The sequence below is a fragment of the Strix aluco genome, chromosome Z (genome assembly GCF_031877795.1).
Source record: "Strix aluco isolate bStrAlu1 chromosome Z, bStrAlu1.hap1, whole genome shotgun sequence".
Lineage (NCBI taxonomy): Eukaryota > Metazoa > Chordata > Aves > Strigiformes > Strigidae > Strix > Strix aluco.
Genome location: NC_133971.1, coordinates 85,416,217 through 85,444,180, shown reverse-complemented (window position 1 = coordinate 85,444,180; position 27,964 = coordinate 85,416,217). Strand labels below are relative to the sequence as shown.

At 41.7% G+C, this 27,964-nt stretch overlaps 1 protein-coding gene across 2 annotated transcripts in view; it reads left to right on the top strand.

The window, feature by feature from the left end:
* The window catches only part of UNC13B (unc-13 homolog B), a 219,561-nt gene that overhangs the window by 123,714 nt on the left and 67,883 nt on the right, over positions 1 to 27,964 (top strand). For both annotated transcript variants that reach the window (XM_074812733.1, XM_074812732.1), the window contains exons 11-16: positions 2,899 to 2,945; positions 8,467 to 8,545; positions 10,281 to 10,355; positions 10,855 to 11,074; positions 22,226 to 22,453; positions 22,764 to 22,905. In XM_074812733.1, the coding sequence (XP_074668834.1) occupies positions 2,899 to 2,945; positions 8,467 to 8,545; positions 10,281 to 10,355; positions 10,855 to 11,074; positions 22,226 to 22,453; positions 22,764 to 22,905 (791 nt within the window). The remainder of the gene's footprint in view (positions 1 to 2,898; positions 2,946 to 8,466; positions 8,546 to 10,280; positions 10,356 to 10,854; positions 11,075 to 22,225; positions 22,454 to 22,763; positions 22,906 to 27,964) is intronic.

Below are 27,964 nucleotides of genomic sequence, written 5' to 3'. Positions count from 1 at the left end.
GCAGATTTGATCAGCAGATCCTACTTACTCCCACTAGCTTCCTTATTGCGTTGTCCATGGTTGGCTCAGTTACAGTTACTTATTTACCCACCTTAAAACCCCCCACTCCCTCTCAGCTTATCCAGCCTTATTAACATCACATAGCATTGCATCAAAAGTTTTTTTGTTAAAATGAAAATTCAGTTGATAATTCATTTTACGGTCTAAAGAAAAATGGTTGCTTTGTCAAACAAAGAAAGTACATTTTCAAAACTGGTGTGCCCTGTATTATATTTTTTTCCTGTTTTCTGATTGTGTCTATGTTAATTCTTTCCTTCATGTTTGCTTTGCTCTGAAGCCTTTCAAGCTACTGAAGCCAATAATGAGGCTACACTAGTCTAGATCACATTGCCCTCATTCCCCACACACCTTAACTGTGGGTACTGCACTGGCTCTTCTATGATCTCAAGGCATCAGCCCATTGATGATGGATGTCAGGTGCTGGTTCTCTCAGCATTTTCTCAGGGAGAATGTTGCCTGAAGCAAATTATCGCTTTGCTTTCAGTAGGTGATAGCTTCTGTTTCCACACAGCCATCACTGCCTTGCCCCTGCATCAATATTGTCACTTAGTGAAAGCTTTCTTTTCTTTTGTGCTGTTGTACCCAGATGATTTTTAATCTTGACCCTAGAGAAGCTCTCTTTCTCTTCTTTTTTTATTTTTTATTTATATGTCTAAAAGTCTTGGCAAAAGTCATTAAAATAAATGAGCAGAAGTACAGTTTATCTGGACTCTTGGCAGTTTTTACTTGTCATGTCTCAATCTGGTTGATGATGGAGGTTTGTTTCCTGATCATGGTTTCTGCCCATCCCTGCATCCACACTCCTGGCCATTCTCTGTTGACTCATGGTTGCCTGTAGGAAATGGTTATTGCTCAGTTAGGTAACAGCTTTCCCCGAATTTTTTTTCTGCTGAACAGAGTTCTTGATGGTTTTGTGGTGTCCAGACTGCAGTATTGCCCATGCTATTTCTAGTCTGTTGATGTCTCAAATATTGGCTGCTTACATTTAGAGTTTCTCAGATAAACTGATTGAAAACCCTGTTGGAATAATTTCTTTTGCCAGTAAATGTTGCCATGTTTGTGTTTGTTATTCTCTGTCGTTCAGTACAGCTGAATCGACTGGTGTCAAGCTCAGTTCAGTACAAAGCATTGTTCCATTTTAGGATTGCTTTCTAGCCACAGCTCTTTCAAGTGTTCAAAGGCAAAGGTAGAGAGAGGTGTCCTCCCTTGTGTGCTCTGAAGGATCTGATTGCACTTGCTTCATGAAATCATCTCTTTTGACCAGCAGTTGATTCAGATCCCTCCAGAGGAAATGTAGGTTTCAGGCTGAGGTGTTTCGGAAGCCCAGCTTGGAGCAGAGATGCGTAGAGCACGATCCCTGCAGGAGCCTGGTGTGCTGCCTTGGCTGTGGGGTAGATGTGCACCTGCGCCGGACCATGGGTCTGGACTCTTGCCTGCTCTGCAGGCCTGTGTGGTCACGTAGAAAAACTGGAGTGTCCATTCAGTTATGGATAATGTCATGTTGTTCATGCCCATTTAAAAATAAAATAATAAAATTTATGTAGTCTTCAGATCTGCCTAGCCCTGGAGTTGTAGGACTAACAAATAAAAAGTTTGGACTTTTGCTGCCATACAAGTTGAGACCTCAAATAGAAACTTGTTTTCCTTTGTTATTTCTGCTCTTCTTGGGAGACCTTGTCTGTCATCTGTGAACAACCTGAGGTTGCACAGCTCACCCAAAGCACAGGACAAAAAAAGAATCTTTCTTTCACCCTGTGTTCTTTTATCTTGCATAAAACTGGAACTTATTTACTGACAGATACTTTACTTTGTTGTTATTCTCAGGTTATGAGTCCCATGGTTGGGAAATACTTTGTTTTCCACCGTGTGCAAGTTGCAGCCTCTTTATACCCTTGCTAGACATGATTATCTGAGATTGCAGTGTTAGCTATTAACAGTGTGTCTTGCTTAGTCCTGTTTGAAACCAGCTTTTCTTTCAGGGACTGCAGGAGAATATGTGAACTGTAAACTGGAACAAAGAGGTTTCCAGTTATAGGTAAACCATTTTCCCCTTATCCAAAAACTTTTTTTTCCTCCAGGTACGTTGCAAGTGTTTAAGCACTTCTCAGCTTTAATCAGTCCACTGATGATTTTCAAAGAAATGAAACATCACTCCATAAATACACTTCTAATATGAACATAAGAACATGGTTTGAATTAAAGAATATGAATTCTTATATTTGCAGTCTGGTGTTTTCCATCATACTGTGAGATCCCAGTTCACCTACAATCATCGTGCAATTGATGGCCCTTGTTTGACACCTGTTGGAAGTTAAATACTTGCATATGAATGGGTGGAGCTGCAATGGGACCTCCCCGCTTAGGAGGCTAAAGAGTCTTTGCAGTTGAGCATGAAAAAAGCTCACAAGTGTTTGTACAAAGTTCTTCATGTTGATCAGTCATTTGTGCATTTCATACAGGTGCTTTTAGTTTATAACATCTTCATTATGACCATGCTCAGTAAGTGGTGACCTGTAGTAACAGGAGCTCTCCAATAACTCATGTTTTTGTTGGGTTGAAAAAAAAATAAAAATTGGTCTTTGAGATTGCCTCTTCAAAGAGCAGGTACACTGAACAGGCTCTTCAGGTTCCAGTGCTAGGTGTTCAATGAAATCACATAGCCTGGCTGTGTCTGTTTGACTTGTCCTGACATGTTGGTCATCGGAGGTGCTTGGATGAGTTTCTGTATGCATTTGCCTGCATGCAGTGTGGTCTGTTATCATTCCTCAGAATATAATCTGAATACTTTTCTGGTGTTTTCAGAAACTAATTTCATATTGTTCCTTTCCCCCATTTAAGGGTCAAGATGAGGCTGATCCATCAAAACCACCCTGGCTCAAAGGAGGGTAAGTGGTATTCTGAGACCTTGTTTTCATGTGTTTGCAATGACAGTGTACTTTGAGGTCTGCCATTCAACCTAAGTAAAAACAGCACTTCTGATATTTTTAATGTCTGTTGTCAGGAATAATCAAGTGTCCATGCCTCACTTAGAGCGAGGCTGCTTCTGTATTTCAGTCTCCCCTTAAACAGCTGGAGATGGGCTGTGCAACTCTTCAGGAGATCTGTGGTTAAGAACAAGGTTGTAGTTGCAATGTATAATCTGTAACATGATGGCGGCAAGTGCTTATGGCAGCAGTGTTAAAAAATCCTTGCTGAGCACCACAGCAAGGTGGATGAGATCCTTTTTCCTGAATCAGTCCCTGATGGCACCAGGGAAGGGAGAGAGTAGCTCAGAAAGATTGCTGTGTCTTTTTCTCTTAGAAGAAAAAAATAGCTTTGGGAAAGTCTTCTGTCTTTGCAGTGATTCCTATGGACATTGTAGTAGTCAAAACTGCAGTAACTCTGAAAATCATTGCAGTTTGTTATTTTTTTTAAGCAGTGATCATCATGCCTCTTCTGCGCAGGGGAGAGCGAGAGGTCATGCGTTCTCTCCACAACATGCTACTTGCAGCAAATGAAGCAGACAAATTCTGGTTGTGTGTAATTTCAGCATGATACTCTGCATAATAGGTGCCAGCGTGGTAGCTTCCCTCAAATCCTCTCTGGAAAAAAAAAGACAATTACACATTTTAAAAGCTGCTAGGTTATGTGCCTTGTACATGATTAGGGTGATACCGTTTGGTTTGGTACTCATTAGGAGCTGCCACAGCAGCAGATTTGCACTAAAATCTCAGCAAGAGGTTGGCTTGTTACATGTATAAGTTAATTCTCATACTACTGAAGGAAGCTTCCCTAGTAAAACAGAAAGTTAAATTGAAGGCTTTATTATATGGCTTTCTGCTTTTGGAGTCCATTGTTCCATGATGTCGGTATTCCCACAAAGCGTCCTCCACACCTGTGCAGATGCCTGGAGCTGCCTAGCAACCCTGTGCTTTCCTAAGGAGCCCGGGACTTCACTGAGCAGGCTGCTGGAGAATTGACAGTTAGCAGGAGCAGAAGACAGCGATTTATTCTAACTATAAACAGCACCTTTTCCTGCTTTAACAAGAAGACAATGCACTGAGTTTATTGGTTCATGCACACGAAGTGATTTCCCAGCCTGCAAGATGAATACACATACAGTCCTGAAATCCTTACACATGTGTTTTGTCAATTGAAGGCAATGTTTGCTCTAGTCTGTAATTTTTTTCCCTTTCTATGCAACATATAACAAAACAGTCTGGCTAATGTAAATTTGACAAAGTTTGACTTATTCACTGTATCCCCACATGCAAGGGTTTTCCAGAAAAGGTGGTTATGGGAGGTGAACCTTTAATTCCACTGTTAAACACATTATGGCTTATTAGCCACAAAGTGTATTAAAGCATTTATGTTCAGAGTTCTTCTCTCATATGAGGTTAGAGTAGTGGTGTCCTTTGAAGGAAGTAATCATCCTCTGTCATTGCAAACCATCTTTGCTTGCTTAAATTTTCAAGATTTAATGGAAGCATCTGTGTGATAAAACTTGTATTAAAAGATGAATACATGCTCCAAGCTATTTTCACTTTCAGCATAATGCAACAGTAGCTCCCTGTCTGTAATCTCTGGTTTTGGAGAGATAGCTTCAAAAAAAAGTACAATTGGTATTATGGATCAGTCTCTGGGTGTAATATCTTATATCTGTATATTTTATTTATTAGTGTAAATCATCTTCTCACACAGAAATGCTATTCACTCCTCAATACAGTGCTCCATAATAATGCTATAAATATTGCATGGATTGCAGAGGAGAGTTACCCTGTTACATATAAAGCTACAGTGGCATATTTGAGGCACTGTCAGTACTTCTGTCTGTGCAAACATTGTAATTTTGTTAAGTGAAGTAGAAATTGTACTTGAATAAAGAGGCTGAGGTAGCTGAAAGCAGAAGCTGAATAATTTTTAAAATTAAGAATTGTTGCTGAAAATTCTTTTTTTTTCTTAATATTAACAAACTAAAAGCAGGTCATCTGAGTGTATAACTGTCTAGGTACTAGCATACCTCTCTTCAGTGGCAAATACAAACATCTTTCAAATATGCTGCTTCTCTTGTCATTCTGGCTTACAACTGGTTCTGTCATAAACCTCTGTCTATCATAAATATTTTGCCACAAACCAGGTTGCAACTAGACATGTTTCTCAAGTACAACAACTTGTTTAGGCTCATCTGGAATTTATAAAACATTCAATTTTAATGTTTTTCTTTCCTGGGAAATGTCAAAGCATCACAGTTTCCTTTCAACTGGATTAGGAGAAAAATAATCATTGGAAATTGTGCAGAAAAGATGCATAAATTCCCAGCTGTACCATTGACTTTTAGCAGGAGCGTTGACTCTGGATTTTTACTTGTGACCATTTTGTTGCATCTTTTCAGCCTACGGACTCTCCCTTTCTATTTTGCATATGCTTTCGTAATTCAAGTGATTTGACGCAAATCTTTGACTCAATACTTACCAATAAGCTGTGTTGTGGTTCAAATAATGCTGGAATTCTTGTCATCATCTGGGTAGTCTTCTATGACACCTATTTTACCCCAAAACAGTATATTACTAGTATGGGAAAGGGTTTGTAACATTAGAGCAGCAGATAAAATTCCATGTTTGATCACATTTTCTTATTTCTGACAATATAAACACTTTATGCAGGTATTTCTTGGTGTGTGTCAGATTTTTCTATAATAAGCCAGAAGGGATTATTGCAGTGTAGCTTGGGCAAATTTTTTTTATGGAATTCTCTATTGGAAGTGAGGGTAGCCTCTAGTAAAAACAACGTGTAACCTCACTATAAGGATTTATAGCATTGGAAAACTGTTCTCATTCTCGGCCAAAGATTCCAATAGTTTTAATTAACTGCTGTAAATCTCCACCTTTCTCATGTCCGAGTTCCATTCCCAGCTGTGAGGTCTAGCTGTCACAGCTGACTGCGGGTGGTTTGCATTCGCTGTGTAGGAGCACAGAGAGCCGTGCACGGTGATGCGGTGCAAATGTGACTCACGCTGCATGCAGAGCCGACGCAGTTCGCGCAGCTACACGTGACTGCTCACCTTCCCACCAGCCTTGTTCAGCCAGCAGCAGCTGTCAACTCAGCCGTGGCTCGGACATGTCACCCTCCTACGCACTGTCAAAAGAGTCAATTTTACCATTACAGTGCTATAGCGTGTTTCGGTGTGTAAGAGACTGTTTCCCTCTTACTCACAGCTTTGTGCTAGGCTGTGCCGTGACATCTTTGTCCATCCTAGAGCATGGTTTGCTATAACATAGGTTTGGTCACCCTGCATGTTGTTTTGACTTTTGGCTGTATTCAAAGGGGGTTGGAGTATGTCCTGCTTGCTGAAGGGTGCAGATTGCCTCTTGTCACTTACCAGCCTCCCAAATTTCATGGCATGTACAATTTTGTAGTGGCAATTTGGTTTCCTAGATTCTTTTAAAGAGTAGCTCCATGTGTGTCTTTTATTGCGGTAAGAACAGTTTGACCCATACTCCCTTTCCTGTACTTACAGTGTCCTAAAGCATTTCAGCTGGGTGTGGTGTAACAAATCAGCAAAATACTCAGGTTAAAAGTGCCAGCCAGTTTATGATGTAACTGCAAAAACGTGTAAGCCAGCATGGTATGGGGTGAAAAAAAAAATGGCTAAGGACAAAGTGGTAGAGGTTTCCTTTACAGTCTCTATAGCCAAGAAAAAGACCTCAGAAAACATATTCTTAGTGTTAACAAGGCATAAGAGCAACATGGAGATGGGGAAGTTGAGTGAGACACAGAGGAGCTGGCTGCTTATTGCAGGGAGGGAGTCACATTGCAGGCCTGCTCTTGAGTTCTTACGAGGAGCGGCTGAGGGAACTGGGTTTGTTTAGTCTGGAGAAGAGGAGGCTGAGGGGGGACCTCATCGCCTTCTACAACTACCTGAAAGGAGGTTGCAGAGACCTGGGGATGAGCCTCTAACCAAGTAACAAGTGATAGGACAAGAGGGAATGGCCTCAAGTTGTGCCAGGGAAGGTTTAGACTGGATATTAGGAAGCATTTCTTTACAGAACGGGTAGTTAGGTGTTGGAATGGGCTGCCCAGGGAGGTGGTAGAGTCCCCATCCCTGGGGGTGTTTAAGAGTCGGGTCGACTTAGCGCTGAGGGATATGGTGGAGTTGGGATCTGTCAGTGCTAGGTTAATGGTTGATCTTCAAGGTCTTTTCCAACCTTGATGATTCTGTGATTCTGTGAGTTTGAGATGAATGATTGGTGCAGCGTAGAGAAATGTGTGCTCAATTTCCAACCTTAGCAAAAGCATTATCTCAAGGCCTTACAGGTGGATGTAGTTGATTTAATGGGGGCCTTTAAGCTGAATTAACAGACCTTCTTCAAGCATAGGCTTACCTCCATGTGGTGTTACCAGTGAACAGCAGGATCCAGATACAATTATTTGAGCAATGGCCCTTTTGCTCCATCGCCACTTATACCAGCAAATGGCAGCTCTTGTGTGTAGATGTCTGCATGGGTTGAAACGTGGAGCACCGTGAATGGTCCCTTTTATAGAAATAAAAATAATCTCCTTTCTCCTCAGATGTGAGGTTTTTCCTGATAATTATATGGACCTCGAGGGTCAGGATTAAGTATGTTCTAGCCTCAAATCAGATGATGGGTAGCAGCATCCTGCCTCTGGGCTGATCCGCTTTGACATGCTCCCTCCCAAACATGGACACCAGGCAGGAACATCCGGATTGTTGCGTGTGAAGAAGATAAACATTTAATCATTTTTAGCGTTAACTTTACACTTTCTTAAGTATAATCTTCTGGCTGATTTTGCTTCCTCCAGTAAAGCATCTCCCTCTCCACTCCCCCAACTCTAAATTAATCAAATAAAAAGAAAGGGGATGGAAAAATACTAGAGACAGGATGTTTTCAAGTTTCCAAAGTCTTTCCTGCGATGATGCTCTATGCGAATAGTAAACTAAAAAAACGAGCTCTCCCTAATGAACAAAAGGTACTTTTGAAGGCAGAGGCGTGGGGCTTAGTTACCACAGATCAAGTTATGTGTGAGTTACTGCCGTGGAGCACTGGTTCTGCTGGTGGGTATCACTGCCAAATCTGTGCCCCACAGAAGCAGTGGGGATAAGGCTGCCTTCACCCACCATGCTGGCAGCAGTGACTCTGAAGCACTGGGTGCTGTGCAAGCATGTGACCAGCCTACTCTGAGCTAGCTCAGACCTCAGAACTGAGAATAGGAAAATGAACTTTTTCCAGTGTGTTAGCAACTTTGGTTTATTATTAAGTTTCATATGCAGTGAACTGATTCTTCCTGTTCTCATTGACTATGATATTAGCAAGGAGATTGATGTTTTAAGAAAGTTTTTTTGATCTCTTTAATGTCTCTCACTGCTGGTGAGATTTTTAATTTTTTTTTTTCCTCCTGAATTTCCAGGCCTGCAGGTGGTCTCTATGGCATTGATAGCATGCCTGATCTGCGCAAAAAAAAGCCAATTCCACTTGTCAGTGATCTGGTAAGAGATTTGTTTTTCTTCTGCCACACAGCCATTAGTGCAAGTGGCTTTACTTTTTGACATATGGTAACGTTCATTGTCACTTCAAGAAGGTGGAGGTTTCCCGTTTTGTTAAATTAATTCTTATAGTAAAGGGTTAGGAGTTGTCCTTGGAAAAATCTCAGTGAGAATGAGTTACGGTTTTGTAGACAGTTTCATTCATTTGGCAGAATTAAGATGTTTTTCATGTTCTTTTTCCTTTTTACTCTGCACAGAATATTTGATTATTTTTAGGTCTGCATTATTTTTAAATGTTTTCCTAAAAATCACATACTTTAGGGAAAGTTACAATGTCCATGTGAGGTTTGGCAACTTACCAGAAGATTGGAATTTCAGAGGATAGATAAATGAGCATATGTGCTTGGATTTTTAAAGCAATTTGCAATATTGTCAGTAGGCTTCTGCACTGAGGAAGCACAAGAACCAAGCGAGTAATGAAGACAAGTTTCATATGCTTGTGTGATACGGTGAAATAAGGCTTCTGTGGGACAAATGGTTTTTTGTTGGCTGTGTTCAGTACATGTAGCGATTTCATACTTGGGAGAGATGCTGTAACAGCTGAAAGACCATAGTTTCCATATCCTGTAATTCATGTGAAAAGATGCATGTAATTCTCTCTGTCAGTTTATGCATTGGAAGCTTAATATGTGTCTTACTAACTGCTTCTATCTCAAATCTTTGCAATAGTGGCATTAACTTGTGTTACTTCCTTTGTACGCTTTCATTCTCTCTCCACAGGCCATGGTAAGTGGAGCTGAAGACTATCCACCAAGTCTTCACCAGAAACAAAAATTATTTTACCTTATTTTCCCTCCACTTTTTCGCTTTTTATTTTGAACCTGCAGTATTGCAGTGCATGCATATCCAGCACTCCATCCTTCTCCATCACTGATGGAATGAACTTTTTCAGTCTGTCTTCAAACAGCATAAAGCAGAGCATAAGTGGAAATTTCTCATAGGGTTTCATGATTTCAAAGCAGGTGTTACTAGCTTTTAATTTCCTTCTCTGCCTTCATCTAGCTGGAGTGGCTTACTGAAGAGATCCTTTCTATGCCAGTGTGAGGTGCTGCAAAGGCACTGTCCTGTGCTGTCCAAGGCTGCAGAACTTAATGTTGGCGTGATGCAAAAGAGGCAGTTTTGAGGGGAAAATGCTGTTCATTGTGTTCAGTGATGGCCAATGAATGTGATATACCAGCACATTCAAACCTGTGCTCCCAACCCACTCTGTTCTTCTTTTTATCCTGTTTATTTGTAACCCTTTCACTGTCATGTTTGGGGGTGCTGTGTGTGTTGTAAAACCGATGAAATAATCTCCTTTTGGATATGAATGAAGTTAGATGTAGATGAGTGGAGTCCCATGTAGTGACCTTAGTCAACAGCAGAGTTACCATTGCTACCAGAACATAGAAGTGGAGATGTGAACCCAGGTTTCATCAACAGCTCTTACCAGATGAACAAATAAAATTTTACAGGAGTGAAACTGGATGTGGGCAGATGGAAAAAAGTTGGAGACCTTTCAGAATATGCATTTGACTCCTCTGAGATGTGAGCTATCATTTAAGAAACCAACTTGAATGTAATAGACTGCTGGTTTGATGTCTGGCGTGACAGATTCCCCTTGGTCACATCTCTGGGCATGTAGTGCCAGTGCATTTCTGAATATTGGTGGTGAATAACAAACTTTCTTCCTTCTTAGTCACTGGTTCAATCCCGGAAAGCCGGAATTACCTCAGCAATGGCCACTAGAACATCTCTCAAAGATGAAGAGCTGGTAAGTGGGAGGGTTGCTTGGCTTCTGTTATAACTTTTAGTAAGCAAATTAAGGGAATCTGGCTCTCTGGGATGCAGAGCCAGCTTCACAGATGTCTAAAAATATAGATGCAAAGCCTCTTGTATCATTTGTTTAAAGAAACCAAACATGTAAAAAATAACATATAATGTGTCAATATGATCCTGAAAAATGTAATCTTACCATTTCTTTCTGTGCTATCTACCATGGGGAACAGTGTGTGAAACTTGCTTTATGCAAGATATTCCTCATCCGCAATTCTTTTCTTCCATCTCCTCCACTTTTTTAAATGTCTGGAGAAACATTTTTGGAAGGGTGTCCTCTGCTGCTGCTTGTAAAAGTTTGATAAATTTGGCTACCTCAAATGTGTAAATTTATTGCACTGCTCATGCCTTTTCCCTTAAAACTCATGTGTTAACCAGCAAAAATAGGTTCAGTCACCTTCTTTGGATGTTGGTTTATGTGTGCTCTTGCCTTTCAGAAATCTCATGTCTATAAGAAGACCTTGCAAGCCTTAATTTACCCCATCTCTTGTACAACCCCGCACAACTTTGAAGTGTGGACAGCCACAACTCCTACCTACTGCTACGAATGTGAGGGGCTGCTGTGGGGTATTGCACGGCAGGGAATGCGCTGCGGTGAATGTGGAGTCAAGTGCCATGAGAAGTGCCAAGACTTACTCAATGCTGACTGCTTACAGAGTGAGTAGTGGCCAGTGGAGTGCAGCTGCTCTAAAAGTGTTACCAGAGCTTTCCTAAATGCATAGGTGATAGCTCAATGACCAGTGAAACTGCGTTTATTAAAATGACTGTGTATTTTCTGAAAAGGTGCCATTGGGCTAAAGCTACCCCCATTGCCCTGTGGATGCAGACAGCTCCACTGGTGCAGAACTTCTTTGTAACACTGTGTTTGATGTGCTTTAAAAGAAAGTTTAATTCTTGACTCTTTCATGTCTATTTGTTTTTTTGTTTTAACCCATCCGGCATAGAAGAGAGGCAGTGGACTGTGTGGATAGGGTACTAGGCTGGATATTCTGACTTCTGTTCTGTCCCTCCTGCCCTGGTACCCCAGTCAGGTTGCTCGTTTCAACCATCAGCCTGTTAGTTTAAGCTCTTCAGAGCAGAACGGGATTCCTGCTTAGGGGATAGAGTCCCCAGACTTAGATCAGATCCTCTGTATCAAGTGCAGGTTGGCAAGACACTGTCTTTTTAACAGTTGGGTCTCGTGGCTGAATCACTCTAGAGACCTGGGGCTGAGTCAGCAGAGATGATGGGTTGGATAGGAAGGTGTTGAGAGCATGGACAGTATTTCATCTTCCTGCTAGCATTTCTGTTTATTTTGTTGGTTTTTTTCTACTGTGTTCAAAAACTAAGCCCTCTCTTCAAAGAAGAGCTCTTCAAAGAGCTGTGACCGCAGAATAAATGAGACCTTACAAAAACAATGGAGAAGTTTAAAAGGAATTTGATTAAAGAAAAAGAAAAAGAGAGACAAAAAGTATTGGTTTTAGGCATCTGGCCTGGTCCACTTATTTTTATTTGCTTGTAAAACAGTTTCATAATTTGGTCTCAAATTTATGTTCCTGCTTGAGAGCAAAATATCTTAGTCTAAATGGAAGAGAAATTTCTGCCATATGTGTTAAATCTTGAGTAGGAAGGTGGGGCTGTTTCTGTTCACTCTTGATTTTCTTGGCGTTGCAGCTTGATGGACTAAGTCTAAGGAATCAGAAAAGTTTGTGAAATATAAGCAGACTTATTTGCAAATCCATGTCAGTGATTATAGGAATGTAAATAGTCAAATCTTGTATCTGCCTCAGCCTCTAGTTGTTTGGGAACGCCAGGCTGGATGATCCAGCAAGTGATACCAGTGAAACATAGGTCATTTGTTTTTTCTTATAGCTTATCTTAACACCCCAAATGGACATTGTTTATGCTTGTATTTTTGATGTGTGCAGAGTTTTAATCCAGTCATAGGACTGGGGCTATTTGCAGTGGCTCATCTGTCAGACACAGCTGCTACTGGTGAAACATCTCTGTTCCTCTGTAGCTTAGCATTTCCAGATTTGTCTTTGGGGGCTGCAAGGTGATCTTTACTGTTTATAGCATTCAAGCAACTGTGTCATTGACACCTTGGCTTTGTTGCAACCTTTTTGTGACCAAGCAAGGAGCTGCTGTGTTGCATTTGATTCAGGAGAATGTAGTTATAACTCAGTTTTCTGACACAACCTGTAGTAGAAGATCACTTAGACTAAGGATAACTTTATTTGTTTCTGGAGTTTACCAGAACCCTCTGAGAAGTGGTGATTTTCAGTATTTGAGATGAAAAGCTGCTGTGCATCCAGGCTTGATTCAGATACGTGTCCACAATGTTGCAATGGAGTTGTGATATCTCAGTATGAGGAAAATGCTATAGAGAGCAGAGGAAAATTAGGTTCATACCAGCAGCAGCGAGGAAACAGGCACAAAGCTGTTGTACAAAGCAGAGTTCATGAACTTGAAAACAATAGAATAAAACTAAATTTAAGAAATAGCTAATGACTAAGAGGACATATATTCCTGCAGATGATAGCTGTGGCTGTCCATGTTCAAGAAGGGAGACTTCACATTGGGATGGGTACTGGAGAGAGTTCAATGCTAATGGGGAAAATATGAGACTGTCATGAGAGAGGATGGTGTGTGTTTGTTAATCTTTCAAAAAAGAGGCTTCGCAGTGTCAGACAGGAGAAGGACAGGAAGAATGCTGTTTGAAAAAAGTAAAAATAGCCACACTAAGTCTGCCCTAGTAGAATGTTTTTAAAGGGATGTTGTGGATCAAAGGTGTAAGATGTGTGTGTAGAGCTCCTATGACTCTGGCTTACACTTACAGTTATCCATGTTTTAAAGCCTTTCTGAGCAGTAGATGGTGTGTTTAATAGCTGGCAGTGTTGGCTCTGTGAATTGGTTTAATCCTTGTTTGAACCTGTTTATACCTGAACTATGTTGGGGAAGAGGGAGATAAGCAACAGGGAGGAAGATGGTCTGTTTAAGCTTACTGTTTGCAAAAGAAAAAATGGAATAAACTTGCTGTAAGAAAACTAAAGGTGGAAGTAGAAGACAACTTCAGTGATGAGAACAGGGAGTCTCTGGAACAGCCTCTGAAGAATAACCATGGGGGCAGGTTTTCTAATCTCTGGTTGGAATTAAATAATCTTATGCAATGGACTGTGGGATGTGATGATGGCAATAGTCTGTGCTTTTCTATGGAATAGAAGTAAAAACTGGAAATGACTTTATTTTTCATATATGACAAAGCATTAGATAAGCACTTGTTACTTTATTCATGGGACTGCAGATGTTTGCTTTGCACATTTCCTTTCAAAATGTAAACACAAGATACTTCAGCATGCAGAGTTAAAGAAACAGAGAAGAAACAACTGAGAGTACACTGGGTTCAAAACTTGCAAAAACATGTAGAAAGGTAAAACCCAACCAAATGAAAACTTTACCGAGTTATTTGAAAGCTGCCAAGCATCAGAACAGGGAAGATACAGAGACTGTGAGCTGGGGTTCTGTGGGGTACCCAGTGCGAGTGTGGTGGGTATCTTTATCTGAGTTAGAGATGTGAAGGAAACTGAAGGTGGCAATTGTGTAATTAAACGACAGAGAAGGCAGAGGAAAGGTAGTGCTGGGAGATTAAGAAGATGGTGCAGCAAATGTGTGGATGTGCTTGCTGCTGGGTTGGAAAAACAAATGTTATTGATACCAGAAATCTGTTAAAAGGCTTTTCAGGCAACTGTGGTTTTTGCTTTGGCATGTTCATGCTAAAATCCTTCTAACTGGAACCCACCAGATCAGAAGAAAATGGGGAAATAAAATTTATTTTTATATCTGTTTGAAAAACATAGGGCTGTGCTTGAAGAATGGGCAATGGGGTTTATGGGGGACGAGCAACAGTTTTAGACATCCAATAAATTCAAGACTGAACTTTCTTGTATACTGAACTCAGGAGGGATATTTTCCTCACAGAAGCTTTATTGTTGCTGTCAGTAAAAAGCCCAACATTCTCAGGACACATCTTCACTTAGGTCTATTTAAGGCTTCCAGAAAATGTTACATTGGAGTAAAATGTATTTTCAGGCTGGTAACAAGTACAATTCTATTGATTATACTTTGGTGCCTCAGGATATATCTTCACTTCAGTCTGTGTAAGTCTTCCAGAAAATGTTGCTTTGGAGTAAAATGAATCTTCAGGCTGGTCACAAATACAGTTCCATTGTCTATGCCTTGAAATTTTGGGTAGACACCTGGGGTCTTATTCCTTAGAATCAGAATGTGCTCTTTATCCATCTTCTATCCTTCAGTGTCTTTCTGGGGGAAATAAAAGGATCTCTTTACCCAAGTCTGTTAGAATGAAGTTTGGTTATTTCTTCTGAGGGTGTTTTTCTTACCCTCTATATTTTTAAGAAAGTGAGTATCTGATACAGTAAACAAATGTCTGGGACTGTAGTGATGAAATACTCAAAATCAGCTATGCTTTGTTGCAATTTGAGTCAAAATCCATTTGCAGACCGTTTCAGCAGGGCTGCTCCATGAATTGGCAATGTCTGAAGTGCAGTAAACTGGAATCAATTGTGGTATGTGTACTGCAGCCATCTGGTTTATGGTTCTGTTGGCTCCAGGTTGTTTCTCTGAGGATGTTTCTCTATTGTAGGTACTCAGAAGATATTATTCTGATAGTGGGGTGCTTACCTTTTTATCATAAGGTCATAAATACTTGCTCAAGGGAAGATGCTCTCTTTTTAGCCTTCTGCTGTTCTTGGAAATACTTGAAATCTCTGCTGCACAGGTACACTTCCTTTCTTATTTGGCTGAAAATGGAGGGATGTTCTTTAAAATCCCTGTTGCATGCAAAACTTGGAAAAAGAGAGCTTTTATCTCTTGCCCTGAGCAATGGTGTAGTACTAACTAAAATACAATGGGTCGGGCAGTGTTAATGTCAAAGGAGGAGTAAAGATGAGGATGGATGTATAGGATAACAAGGAACAGATGCAGAGAAGTAAGCAGAATTATGAAGAGAGTGGAAGGGAAGGACATGCTAGCAGGATCTAGTAAAAGCGGCCTGTACAGTTCAGGGCTAGCATTTGAAAAGCCACAGTAATCTGCTTCTGCAAGCATGTCTTGGGGTTTTTTGTAGTGATGCTAATCTAGTCCTCGGTAGATTACAGTTAAACCTGAGAAAAGAAATTGCCATGGGGTATCACAATCTGGTCCTCTGGAGATCTTGAAAATGAGGAAATGTGATCTCAAGCTTCAAACTACTGTTGAACATGAAATCTGTGTTGTGAGTGTGATTAGCTGTATGTCTCTATTAGTGCTTCTTTATGAAGCAACAAACCTTGGAGAACTTCACGCAAGCTGTCAGGGCTGCATTACTGAATTACTCCTTTTGGTACTCTTTTGGCTCCTGGGGTCTTGGTTCACCTCTGGAGTTGTTCAATGTTTTTTGACTCAGGACTGGAAAACAGGTGTGTCTGCTACTTTTTGGATGAGAAACTTGTGTGTGTTGCACTGTGAATTCAGAGACTTCAGTCCAGAGACCGTCTCAGTGAGTGCACCCTTAGTGAGACTGATGAAGTCACTTGTGATAATCGTCTTGGCTCCTGGGTTGAATGATGATTAGACACCATGGTGATGAACACTTGTTTGCTCCCAGAATCCTATGTAGGAAAATATTTGCACAGAAGGAGGAAGGATACCTTTATTTGAAACTTGAATATCTATTTTAAGTTTCAGGAATATATAATTTCTAAGCATTATCCGCCTACTGAACAGCTGTCTTCTCTCCTGCCAGTGTTGCTTTCTTGACTTTTTCCTGTTAAAGCATAAGATAACAGCACTGGCAGTTTACTAATAGGTGTATCAATACAATTCCCAATATAGACATATTTGCTTTCTGTTTCCAGTCATAAATTGACACATAATTCAGTCCTAGAGAGGAAGAGGGAAGGAAAGCCCAGTCACATTTGTATGATTACGGTACACAGTACTTGTATATTCCTGTGCCTTTCTGTTGCCATTTACAGAACTACTCGAAAAGCTGATCCACTGGCCAAAACCCTCTTTTTGCAGCCAAATAAATGCAGTTCAAGTCCAACAGCAGAAAAAGCACCCTCTGCCATCCAGTATAGTGACATGCTTGGTGTTTATATCGCATACATCACAGGTCATTAGTGCCCCAGTGGTGATTTTGGAAACTGGTGGTTTTGTACCAACAAGCAGGTGGTAAAATTGAGAAAGAGTGTGTTGCTGAGGCAGAGGGTTTATCTGTTCTTTATTAGTCTGTATTGTTAAATAAGGTGTCTGTCTGATTATGACTTTTGCATTGCAGTTCAGGTGCATCCTCTGCAGGGAGAGAGAGACCTTTCCCAGGGAAGGAATAATGGAGCCTTCTTACCTGGGCAAATTATCTGTCAGAGTGGGGGAGAGTATGGATGGAGGTGGGGGATTTCCTCTGAGAGTCAGGAAGCAGAGCCAGGCCTCAGAAGTGACTAAAGAGGGGGCTCTCTAGGGGTCTGTATGACATGGCTCACACAACCTGCAGCCCAGGATGCCCTGGACTGCTGCTAGCGTTGCAGAGGGATAAATGCACTATGCAAGGTCTCTGGAGGTGCTGGGGATGCTAGACGTGTTTTTAACTAGAATTCCTTCATTTGTCTTAAGTTTGCATTCTGAAACATTGTTTGATGCTCCTAGGGTACTTGCATTAAGGCAATGATGCAGACCATGCCACCCCAGAACTGATAAATAACTCTTGTCCTATCTCACTGTGATGAACAGTGAAACATTTATATTTGCAAGCTGCCTGGCTAGTAATTTATTTAGAAAATGCTTCTGAAATAGAGCACAACATAAACCTTAATGTTTGAATTTGGGTCTTAATTTTCTTGAAGTCAGAAAGGTCAGGGCAGGATTGGTTTCTCTTGATCACAATCGATTTCAGAATTTCAGCTAGGAAAGGCAAATTGTTCGGTTTGGCCTTTCCCAATTTCCTGATTGTTTTCTGTAGCTCTGCATATACTGCATAGAGTCCACCTCCATCTTCAGAAGACCTAGTTTTGTTAAAGCTGAATAGCACCTCTTGCTGAAGTTCAAAGTGTAGCCCCTGGTATCATTTTGGTTTCATATTCCTTTAACAAGTGTTGGGTGATTGCCTGATACAAGACATCACTTTGGGTGGTGCTAGTTCTTCATCACCGATGAGGAGAGACAGCAGGGACTGCTTAATTAATTCCAGTATTTTCATTTCATTTCATCTTAAGCCAACAATAGGAAACTCGGGGGCAGATACATTTAATTGTACTAAATGAAATACTGAACATCAAGCCTCTAGCAACTAAAATTAAAAAAAAAAAAATCAGGTAATGTGAAGTTATGGCTTGTTTTATACCCAGGTCTTTAATAGTATGCCTTGGTATGCAGTGTCCTTAATGAACTTCTGAAACTTCAGTGGTCACACTCTGTTCCAAACTGTGTTTTTATTCTTTTTGGTTTGGATGGTGGAAGTTATAATTGAGTTTTGTTTCTTTATTGAAGTGAATTTAGTAACGGTGAAAGGTGTTAGATTGAAGGCCCTAGAAATGGATGTCTTCAGGCAGTGTTAGTCACTGGGCAGCCCACTGAGCATGCTAACAAGGTTGTCTGTTATGTTGTACTGCTGGGGGTCCTTTATGTATATGAGTTCATAGAATTTTATTCATATTTGGTCACTACCTGCTGAGACCGTTTCATATGCAAAACTGTAATACCCTACATTAAAGGTGCTCCATATATAATATTTGACCATTTCTTCCAGAAGAAAAGAGTTTTATGTATCTGTGTGATTGATTGGCTTCCTTTGCACGCACTTGCACCTGCTTTAATACATGTTTTTAAGGTAATTTAATATTTAGTGAACACCTGGATGAAGATCATTTTTCTAGGACAAAGCTCACTTTAACTATCCCAGAGAAGAAAAACAAGCAAAAGCTTATTCAACTAAACAGAAATATTATGACTGAATGTGTTCACAGGGCTTTTGTACAGGTTTAATTTATCTGACTTGAGATCATAACTTGAAATTGCTGCAGACTGCATGTAGAGAGACTGTGTACAGTCTTGGATTCCTGCTTTTCATTTCATACCCGGGTTTGTCTGCCCTGTTATCTCCTGTCAGTGCTTTCATTAACACATGCCTCACATCTGACACAATAGTCAGTGGCTGAATTTTGACAGCAAACATGACTGTCAAAATTGAGTAGGGAACAGTTGGTTGTGGGAGCATTCTTATCTCATAATTATATTAACTTTTCAATTTTGTAAGAGGTATGCAAGTGACCAGAGGCCTCTGTTTTTTCCGATACATTTGAATACCTATATAGTACAGACCCTATGCCTGGCTCTTGTGTCTCCACCTGCTGGATACTGTACTAGTGCCCCATGCTTATGATGACCTAAGTTTTTAACTATTGAATTTGCTACCTTACAGGTATTTGTTATAGTTACTATGCCTATCCGATTCTAAGAATGGATTATTTGAGTGGACTCCTTACAAATTGATAAAATAAAGGGGGATCTAGCGAGGCACTTCAGATGCCTCCAGCTCAATGCCTGATCCAAACAGGGTGGTTCCAGGCAGAATGGGACACAGATTGTGCAGTGGCTCTGTGCTGAATGGGGACTTGTGGCACACATCAGTAGGAAATGCTGACTGTGTCAGCCCATCTGAACTTCTGCTCTTCTGTGGTGCTGAGGTGCAGCATTGAAACAAGCTCATAGATACCATTTGTAATGGAGGTCCTATGTCCTCTTCTTAGCACTCGCCCAAGCAGGGATTTATTTCACAGAATCATAGAATGGTTTGGGTTGGAAGGGACCTTAAAGATCATCTAGTCCCAACCCCCCTGCTGCAGGCAGGGACACCTTCCACTAGCCCAGGTTGCTCAAAGCCCCATCCAACCTGGCCTTGAACCCTTCCAGGGAGGGGGCAGCCACAGCTTCTCTGGGCAACCTGTGCCAGTGTCTCACCACCCTCACAGTAAAGGATTTCCTCCTTATATCTAATCTAAATCTACCCTCTTTCAGTTTAAAGCCGTTACCCCTTATCCTATCACTACAATCCCTGATAAAGAGTCCCTCCCCATCTTTCCTGTACCCCCTTTAATACTGGAAGGCTGCTAGAAGGTCTCCCTGGAGCATCCTCTTCTCCGGGTTGAACAACCCCAACTCTCTCTGCCTGTCTTCATAAGGGAGGTGCTCCAGCCCCCTGATCATCTTCGTGGCCTCTTCTGGACCCACTTGCACAGGTCTGTGTCCTTACTGGGAACCCCAGATCTGGACACAGCACTGCAGGTGGGGTCTCACAAGAGTGGAGTAGAGGGGGAGAATCACCTCCCTCGACCTGCTGGCCACACTTCTCTTGATGCAGCCCAGGATGCAGTTGGCTTTCTGGGCTGTGAGCATGCATTGCTGTCTCATAGTCAGTTTTCCATCCACCAATACCCCCAGGTCCTTCTCCTGCTCTCAGTTCACTCATCACCCAGCCTGTATTTGTGCTTGCGATTGCCCCAACCCTTGTACAGGTCCTTGCACTTGGCATTGACTTCATGAGGTTTGCACAGGCCCACCTTTCTACCCTGTCCATGTCCCTCTGGATGGCACATCCCTTCCCTCCAGCATGTCGACCGCACCACACAGCTTGGTGTCGTCAGTGGACTTGTTGAGGGTGCACTTTATCCCACTGTCCGTGTCTCCGACAAAGATGTTAAATACTGCTGATCCCAACACCGACCCCTGAGGAACGCCACTTGTCACCCCCTCCACTTGGTCAAGCCATTGACCGCAACTCTTTGAGTGCAACTATCCAGCCAATGTCTTATCCACTGAGTGGTCCATCTGTCAAATCCAGGCCTTGGCAAGGACGTTGTGCAGGACAGTGTCAAATGCTTTGCACAAGTCCAGGTAGATGACATCAGTTGCTCTTCCCTTATCAACAAATGCTGTAACCCTGTCGTAGAAGGCCACCAGATTTGTCAGGCACAATTTGCCCTTAGTGAAGCCATGTTGGCTGTCACCAATCACCTCCTTATTTTCCGTGTGCCCTAGCATATTTTTCAGGAGGATCTGATCCATAACCTTGCTAGGCACAGAGGTAAGACTGACTGATCTGTAGTTCCCTGGGTCTTCCTTTTCTCCCTTTTTAAAAATAGGATTATGTTTCCCCTTTTCCAGTCAGTGGGAACTTCACCAGACTGCCACGACTTCTCAAATATGAAGGATACTGGCTCAGCCACTTCATTCGCCAGTTCCCTCATGATGCATGGATGCATCTCATCAGGTCCCATGGACTTGTGCACCTTCAGGTCCCTTAGATGGTCTTGAATCTGAACTTCTCCTACAGTGGGCGGTTCTTCATTCTTCCAGTCCCCACCTTTGCCTTCTGTGTCTTGGGCAGTGTGGCTGGAGCCCTTCCTGGTGAAGACTGAGACAAAAAAGGTAGTTGAGCACCTCAGCCTTCTCCATATCCCAGGTAACCAGGTCTCCCATTTCCTTCCAGAGAGGGCCCACATTTTCCCTAGTCTTCCTTTTATCACCAATGTACCTATAGAAGCTTTTCTTGTTGCCCTTGATATCCCTGGCCAGATCTAATTCTATCAGGGCTTTGGCCTTCCTAACCTGATCCCTGGATACCCAGACACTTTCTCTGTATTCCTCCCAGTTACCTGCCCTTGCTTCCATGTTCTCTAGGCTTCCTTTGTGTGTCTGAGCTTGTCCAGGAGCTCCTTGGTCATCCATGCAGGCCTCCTGGCATTCTTACTTGGCTTCCTCTTTGTCAGGATGCATCTCTTCTGAGTTTGGAGGAGGTGATCCTTGAATATTAACCAGCTTTCTTGGGCCCCTCTTCCCTCCAGGGCTTTATCCCATGTTGCTCTGCCAAGCAGATCCCTGAAGAGGCCAAAGTCTGCTCTCCTGTAGTCCAGGGCAGTGAGCTTGCTGTGCACCCTCCTTGCTGCCCTGAGGATCTTGCACTCCACCATTTCATGGTCACTGCAGCCAAGGCTGCCCTTGAGCTTCACACTCCCCACCAGCCCCTACTTGTTGGTGAGAACAAGGTCCAGCATAGCACCTCTCCTCATTGACTCCTCTATCACGTGGAGAAAGAAGTTATCACCTACATACTCCAGGAACCTCCTGGATTGCTGGTGCACTGCACTGTTGCCCCTCCAACAGATACTGGGGTGGTTGAAGTCCCCCATGAGGACCAGGGCCTGTGAACATGAGGCTGCTCCTATCTGTCTATAAGAGGCCCTCATCTGCTCGGTCTTCCTGGTCAGGTGCCCTGTAGCAGACCCCCACTATAACATCTGTCCCTGCCTTCTCTTTAATCCTGACCCATCAGCTCTCGGTTGGCTCCTCACCCATCTCCAGGCAGAGCTCCCTGCAGTCGAGCTGGTCGCTGACATAGAGGTTGATGACATTTATTCAAATCAAGGTGATGAGAGGGAGGGGGCATGCTGATGTCTGCTATTAAAGAAAGATCCTCATTTCTGGGTCTTGCTCAGCTGCGAGAGTATTAAACTTAGGCCTGTTGTCAGGAGAGCAAGTTGGTCCCAGGTTATAGAGGAATCTGAGCACTCCTCTGCCATTATCTCCTCCCAGCTCTGAGTTGTCCAGATTCTCTTGTGTGTATATTGAAATGGGGGGATCTGACTGTAAAAGTCAATAGCAAGAGCCATCATGTGGAGGGTAACTCATGGCTTTGATCCTGCTGTCCAGATTCAGTGAAACATGACTTTGTGTTTGTCTATTTCTGATGAGCATTGTGTACTTTCTGGTGCACAGGAGCAGCGGAGAAGAGCTCAAAGCATGGGGCTGAAGACCGAACCCAGAATTTCATCATGGCAATGAAGGATCGCATGAAAATCCGGGAGCGGAACAAGCCAGAGATCTTTGACTTGATCAGAGATGTGTTCTGTGAAAGCAAATTGACACATGCTCAGCAGATGAAGACAGTGAAGCAGAGCGTGCTTGATGGCACCTCAAAATGGTCAGCAAAGATCACGATCACAGGTGAGTGAGGGAGACATGGGTTCTCTTGACCTCACCTAGGAGCCTAAGGTAGGAGAGTCTTGGTGTGGAGCTGGAGAGAATGGGAGGGAAAGGCTTCTATGACCTGTACCTCTTTCTGTTCAGTGTACAGGTAGCAGGTGGAGATACTCCTACTCCAGGCACTGTAGTGTATCATGAGCTAAGGCTCATCAGAGAAGCTCTTATGAGTGATATTCCTGTTTCTCTGGCCATTCTGAGCTGCTGCTTCATGTGATGTGTGGACATACCGTTTTATTGCATGGTGGTGGTAACTCTTCTCTTTTCCTTCCAGTGGTGTGTGCTCAGGGTCTGCAGGCCAAAGACAAGACTGGGTCCAGTGATCCGTATGTAACTGTTCAAGTGGGTAAAACAAAGAAGAGGACAAAAACGATTTTTGGGAATCTGAACCCTGTGTGGGAAGAGAAGTTTTACTTGTAAGTGCTCTTAGAAGGACTCTCAGCCCCATTTTGCCTGTTTGTACAATCTGTGCTTCGACAGCTGTGTCTTCTCTGTCAGTATTCATTTCCACATCACCTGTAATGTGTGATGGTTTTGTTTCCACACAGCGTTGTGTGTGTGTGTGTCTGGAGGGTTGATGTCTTTAATAATTTATGTAGTGCACACCTGTTCATCTCATCTATCTGTCTTGTGTGTATGTAAATTGTCTGCTCTGTGAACACTTCTATATTGATGTTTCTAGAGAAGGCTAAAGAGAAAGGAAAAACTTTAACTCAGTGACTTTTGTTCCTGGCTAACAGACGTATTTTCAAAATTCTTTGTGACATAAAAGAGTAAAGTTTGTATAAAAGCAAACTTCCTATGACCTATTGCTGTGACCTGCTACTGGTATTTGACCAACAGAAGTTAAAGGCAGTTAGTTGTCTGTCACTTGTCTGTGACACTACCAGTCTCCCCTTTTAGTTTTGAAAAATCAATGTAACAATAACTTGAGGGATTATCTGCTTTCAAGATGAGCGATGTATCCATGTCTGAATTGAAAGCAAAGGCTGCAGGCACAATTCTTTAGATATCAACCACTCTCAGAAGGCTGAAGAATGCATTATTCCATTCTGCTTTTATTGAATAAATAAACAGTACCCTCAATTTATCATTGAACATGTTATAAAACAAAATGGAGACAATGAAATACAACAAGCGTTTTTTGAAGATTCTGGATGATCTCATTCAACCTCGAACATCTTTATTTCCTTTAATATGCAAGCTCTTCCCTTGTACCTTTTCTCTCTTTCCTTTTTTTTTTCTCCCCCGTTTTTTCCTAAACTGCTTGGGGGGAGCTCTCTCTGCAAACTGAAATTTGTGTTTTAAAATCAGGCTTATATGAGCCTCGCTTTGTCTTTACAAAGTACAGTACAAACAAAATTATTTTAAAAGTAGTTTTGGGCTACTCATTAACGTCAGAAAAATCTTGGTGCTATTTTGAGCGTGTAAACCCTTGGCTTTATTCTTAGTTTAATCCAAGGTAACATTACTGCTTGGTAAGTAGTAAGTATGCTTAGGTGCCATTTGGATAACTCTAGTCACAATAGCAGTAAGTCTGTGTGGGAGCCTTAAGGACCTTGATTTACCATGCCAAGTAGTTACCATGGTATTTGCAGTGTGTTCCCTTCTAATTTTAGGAGCTTCAACAAATACTGTGTTTAAAGATAGATAGCGCAACGTGATAAATGTCACAGTTTTAACAGTGCCACTGTTTAGATTTTATCGCCATGTCTGTGATTCAGCAGATAATATGCTGTTGGGCATTAGAGTTGGTGCTACTTTCTATCTTGCCTATATCTAGGTGGTTGTTTTAATTGCCTTGGAATAGCAGGAGGAGATGAAGGAAATGAGCAGAGTGTCTAGATCAATGGCAGGAGAGCATTCAGTAGTGGAATCAATGTGGTGTTTCATTAGTAGATGTCAAAGCTCACCTTATGTTGGATGAGGAGAGTCACTTAGAAGTGTATGCAGCACTGGTCTTTTACACACCCATCTTTGCTTTTTGCGTTTATGGATCATTTTTCAGCTTGCAACTCTTAAAATTTCTGAAATTTTCTACCCCATAATCAAATGGAAATTTAAATCAACATATGCAGGCCAAAAATACCAGTTACATACCAAGCTTTTTTGGAAGAGATTGTCAGCACAATCAAGAGATTGTCAGATTTAAAGGCTTGGAGGATGTGTGTGTGTGTTTCTTAGAATTAAGTTAATTTGTTATAGTGAGAGAAAGGTGTGTTGGTAGTTTTTGAAAGCCTACTTTGCAGCAGACATATGAAAAGTTTGGTGTTCAAAACATTTAAACAGGTGGAAGATATGTGAGTAGAGGGAGGTCAGATCAGTAACTAATGTGTATGTTGGCAGTTGCCATTCCTTTTCTGTTTGTCTTGGTGGACAGACTTGTTTGTAGCTGGTGTTTATTAGGTGCCCAGTATCTTCTATATGATCACAATTGCAGTGTCTTTTCAAAGGTTGGATATAGAGCCAGAAATCTGTGTGCATCAGTCATTATAATTATAGCATCGTTATTGTAATCCATGGCATGAACTGAGGCAGACTATGTACAGCTCAGTGATATAATTCTTTCTAGAGACTCAGTAAAGTTTATTAAAAGCAGCTTGAACAAGTTTTAAAATTTTTAAGGCTGCAGTAGCCTATTTCAAATAGTTTTTCTGTGCTTATTTATAGTGATGGATGGTAAAGTATATTAACTTAGATACCTCTCCTTAAATATGACTTTGTTCCTTTTCTGTTTTCAGAAAAAATGTGGTAGGCTTGACCCAGTTTGGAAGTCCAGATTTAGAACCATATTTTAGAAAAGGCAAGGTTGAAAACACTTTGGGTTCCCATTATAAGTGCTATTTAGGTCATGACTAGCCTATGTCGCTGTAGGCATCTGCTTAGATTAATGTCCAGTTCTGGGAGCATATTTATGTTGTCCGAGCAAGTGATTTGCAGTTCCTGCTTCTTTTTGAAAATTATCTCTTTGTATAGTTACATCTTTAACTTTAGGAAATGTGAGAGATTTTTGTATCTTTCATTGGAGTTCAAAGACCTATGAAAATAAGGGGTTGATCTTTCTGCTCAGTTCAAAGTTTTGCAGTCTTGATGCAGAGAGACTGTATATGTGGTGCTCAGCAGGATGAAGCTTGATGAGGGACTCTTGCCATTGCTGTGATACAGAAATGTTGTTCTGTTAACATTCGCTAAGGAAGCCCTGCTTCCCTTGTCTTTACATCACATTCCCCTTCTGCAGTAATCCCTGATACCTTTCCTATAGTTATGATGAGCAGGCTTATAGGTAGCCTCCCTCATTTGCCATGTACGTTTCTCCTCTGTGCCCTCAGCTCTCTTCCCTTGCCCTTAACTCTGGCTGGACAGAAAGCAGCACATGTCCTGCCTGCAGTTGGTTCTGAGTTGTCTGGATCGATTGGTATATGAGAGCCAGGTGGCTGCAGACTTTCCAGGGACGGCAGCTGGTATGGGTTTCTCTTATTCATCTAGCTGCAATTTTTTCACAAAACTTGTTGGCACGTAGAAGCTTTCATAACAAGTCTGCATAACTCTCCTTAGGAAACAGCCCAATAATATTAGAGGGAAGATATTTTTGCACCATTCAGTGCAATTAGAACAAGATATTACTTCCCCATTTAGACATGTTTTAGACTGTCAGTGGAAAATACAGGATTCCTAGAATCTTTTTTTGTAAAGGCTGAAGCTGAACATCCATTTGAATGGGTTACAATAGCAGACCGTTTAGGAGAATAAACTTGACCGCAGGACAGTTTCCATTTTAAAGGGAGAGCTCTGGGCTTGTTTGGAGGCTACTGGTCTGTACCCTTTATTCAAGAAGTGTCCCAGTCTTTAATGACTGTGAGCACTAAAAGTTACTGGATTCAAACAGGACATTGCTCTTTTTCTTGGCCTGGGCACAAAATGACTTGTTCATTTTACAGTAATATCCCCTTGAAGTTATATGGTCTGAGTACAGCTGTGTCTGAAGCTTTGAATGGTGGGTGTGAAATCGTTGCCTGGAACAGATTACATTGTCACTGAATGGTGTGTAAGAGGCATGTTTATTCTCTCTCACTGCAGAAGGGTAACTGAGTTAAAATAAATGCAGTGCCTCCTGCTAGCAGATAATATTTTACTAGGACATGCAGAGCCCCACATGATATACATTCCTGTTAATCCTTTGGGAATGGTACAATTGCATAGCTAACCACTGGGTTGTCACCCAGAAGTTTCTATTTGATTCTGCAATTTTTCATTTAGCTGCTGAGCCTGTTATCAAGCTCAGCATCTTTCAGTTATCACTGTGGTTATATGTGACTGTTCCAGAGCTGTGTTTTAGACTTCCTCTTCTGAGACCACTGTGTTTATAAATGTCACTGTAACTATCCACCCTCAGTCTCCCTTCACTGTGTGTTAGGGGCCATTTGGTTTGTCTTGCTTTCTTTATGCTCCAGGTACTGCAGATACTGAAGCTGGCACTCTGATAAAATCATGCTTGTTTCCCTGCTCAGTTACCAATGTGAAACTTAAATTTGAATGCAGAGTTGATGCCTTGTGGCAAATGCCTGTTGGGAAGCTGAGTTAATGTAGCTAAGAATGTAATGCTCAGAATCACTTTATCTGCTCTTTGTCATTAGGAGAGCCGCACCATGAATTTGTCAGTCAGTGTTGTAGCATTGGGTAACAGCAAAATTATTGTACTTGTTCCCCTAAGAAAAGAGCTTCATGCTGGTAAGAACAGAAAACTCATTTCTTTGTTCTTAGACAGCAACAGCTGCATCTCAGGGCATATTATTGTGCTGTTGTGCTTAACTTCTACACTAGTAAGGATTTGAGCTTTGTTCTCTTATCACTCTGATTTTGCCTTCAGTGTTTTTTCCACTGTCCTTTTTTTCTCCCTAATAGAGGAGACAGCATTGTTTAAAAATGAACCTATACTGAGAAGTGTTCTGCCTTCCATTCCCATTGAGGTTGGCCACAACAGAGCTGCCAGTTGAACTCTGCTGTGTCAAAACACTTCACTTGAGCCACATCCAAATCTTCCTGCTTTTTCAGCCAGACTGTTTTCCATAGACAACTCTTCTTCTGCTCCCTCTGTGTACGTTGTTATAACTCCTTACTGGGCTTTCCCATACTGGTTGTTACAACTATTCCTTCCTTTCTCATTTTCCAGAAAATCGCTTTGCTTTTTTTTGGAACTCTGCTCCTCAGAAGCAAACCTTTCCCCCTGAAATGATCACAGGTCCTTAAGTCTTGCTGATCTGTTCTCTCCTGTTCATTTTCCCACATCCTGCACTCTCATCCATTATTTCTACAAGCAACTCTGCACTTTCTTTCTTTCTTTCTCTACCATTTCATGAAACGTTTGCTGCACTGGGCTGTGAAATTTTACAGGCCCTTCTTGAGAGTTGCTTCTGCATGGTGCAGAAAGGAAACTATTCACAGAACATGGCCATATAGATATTCACTAGACTGTTT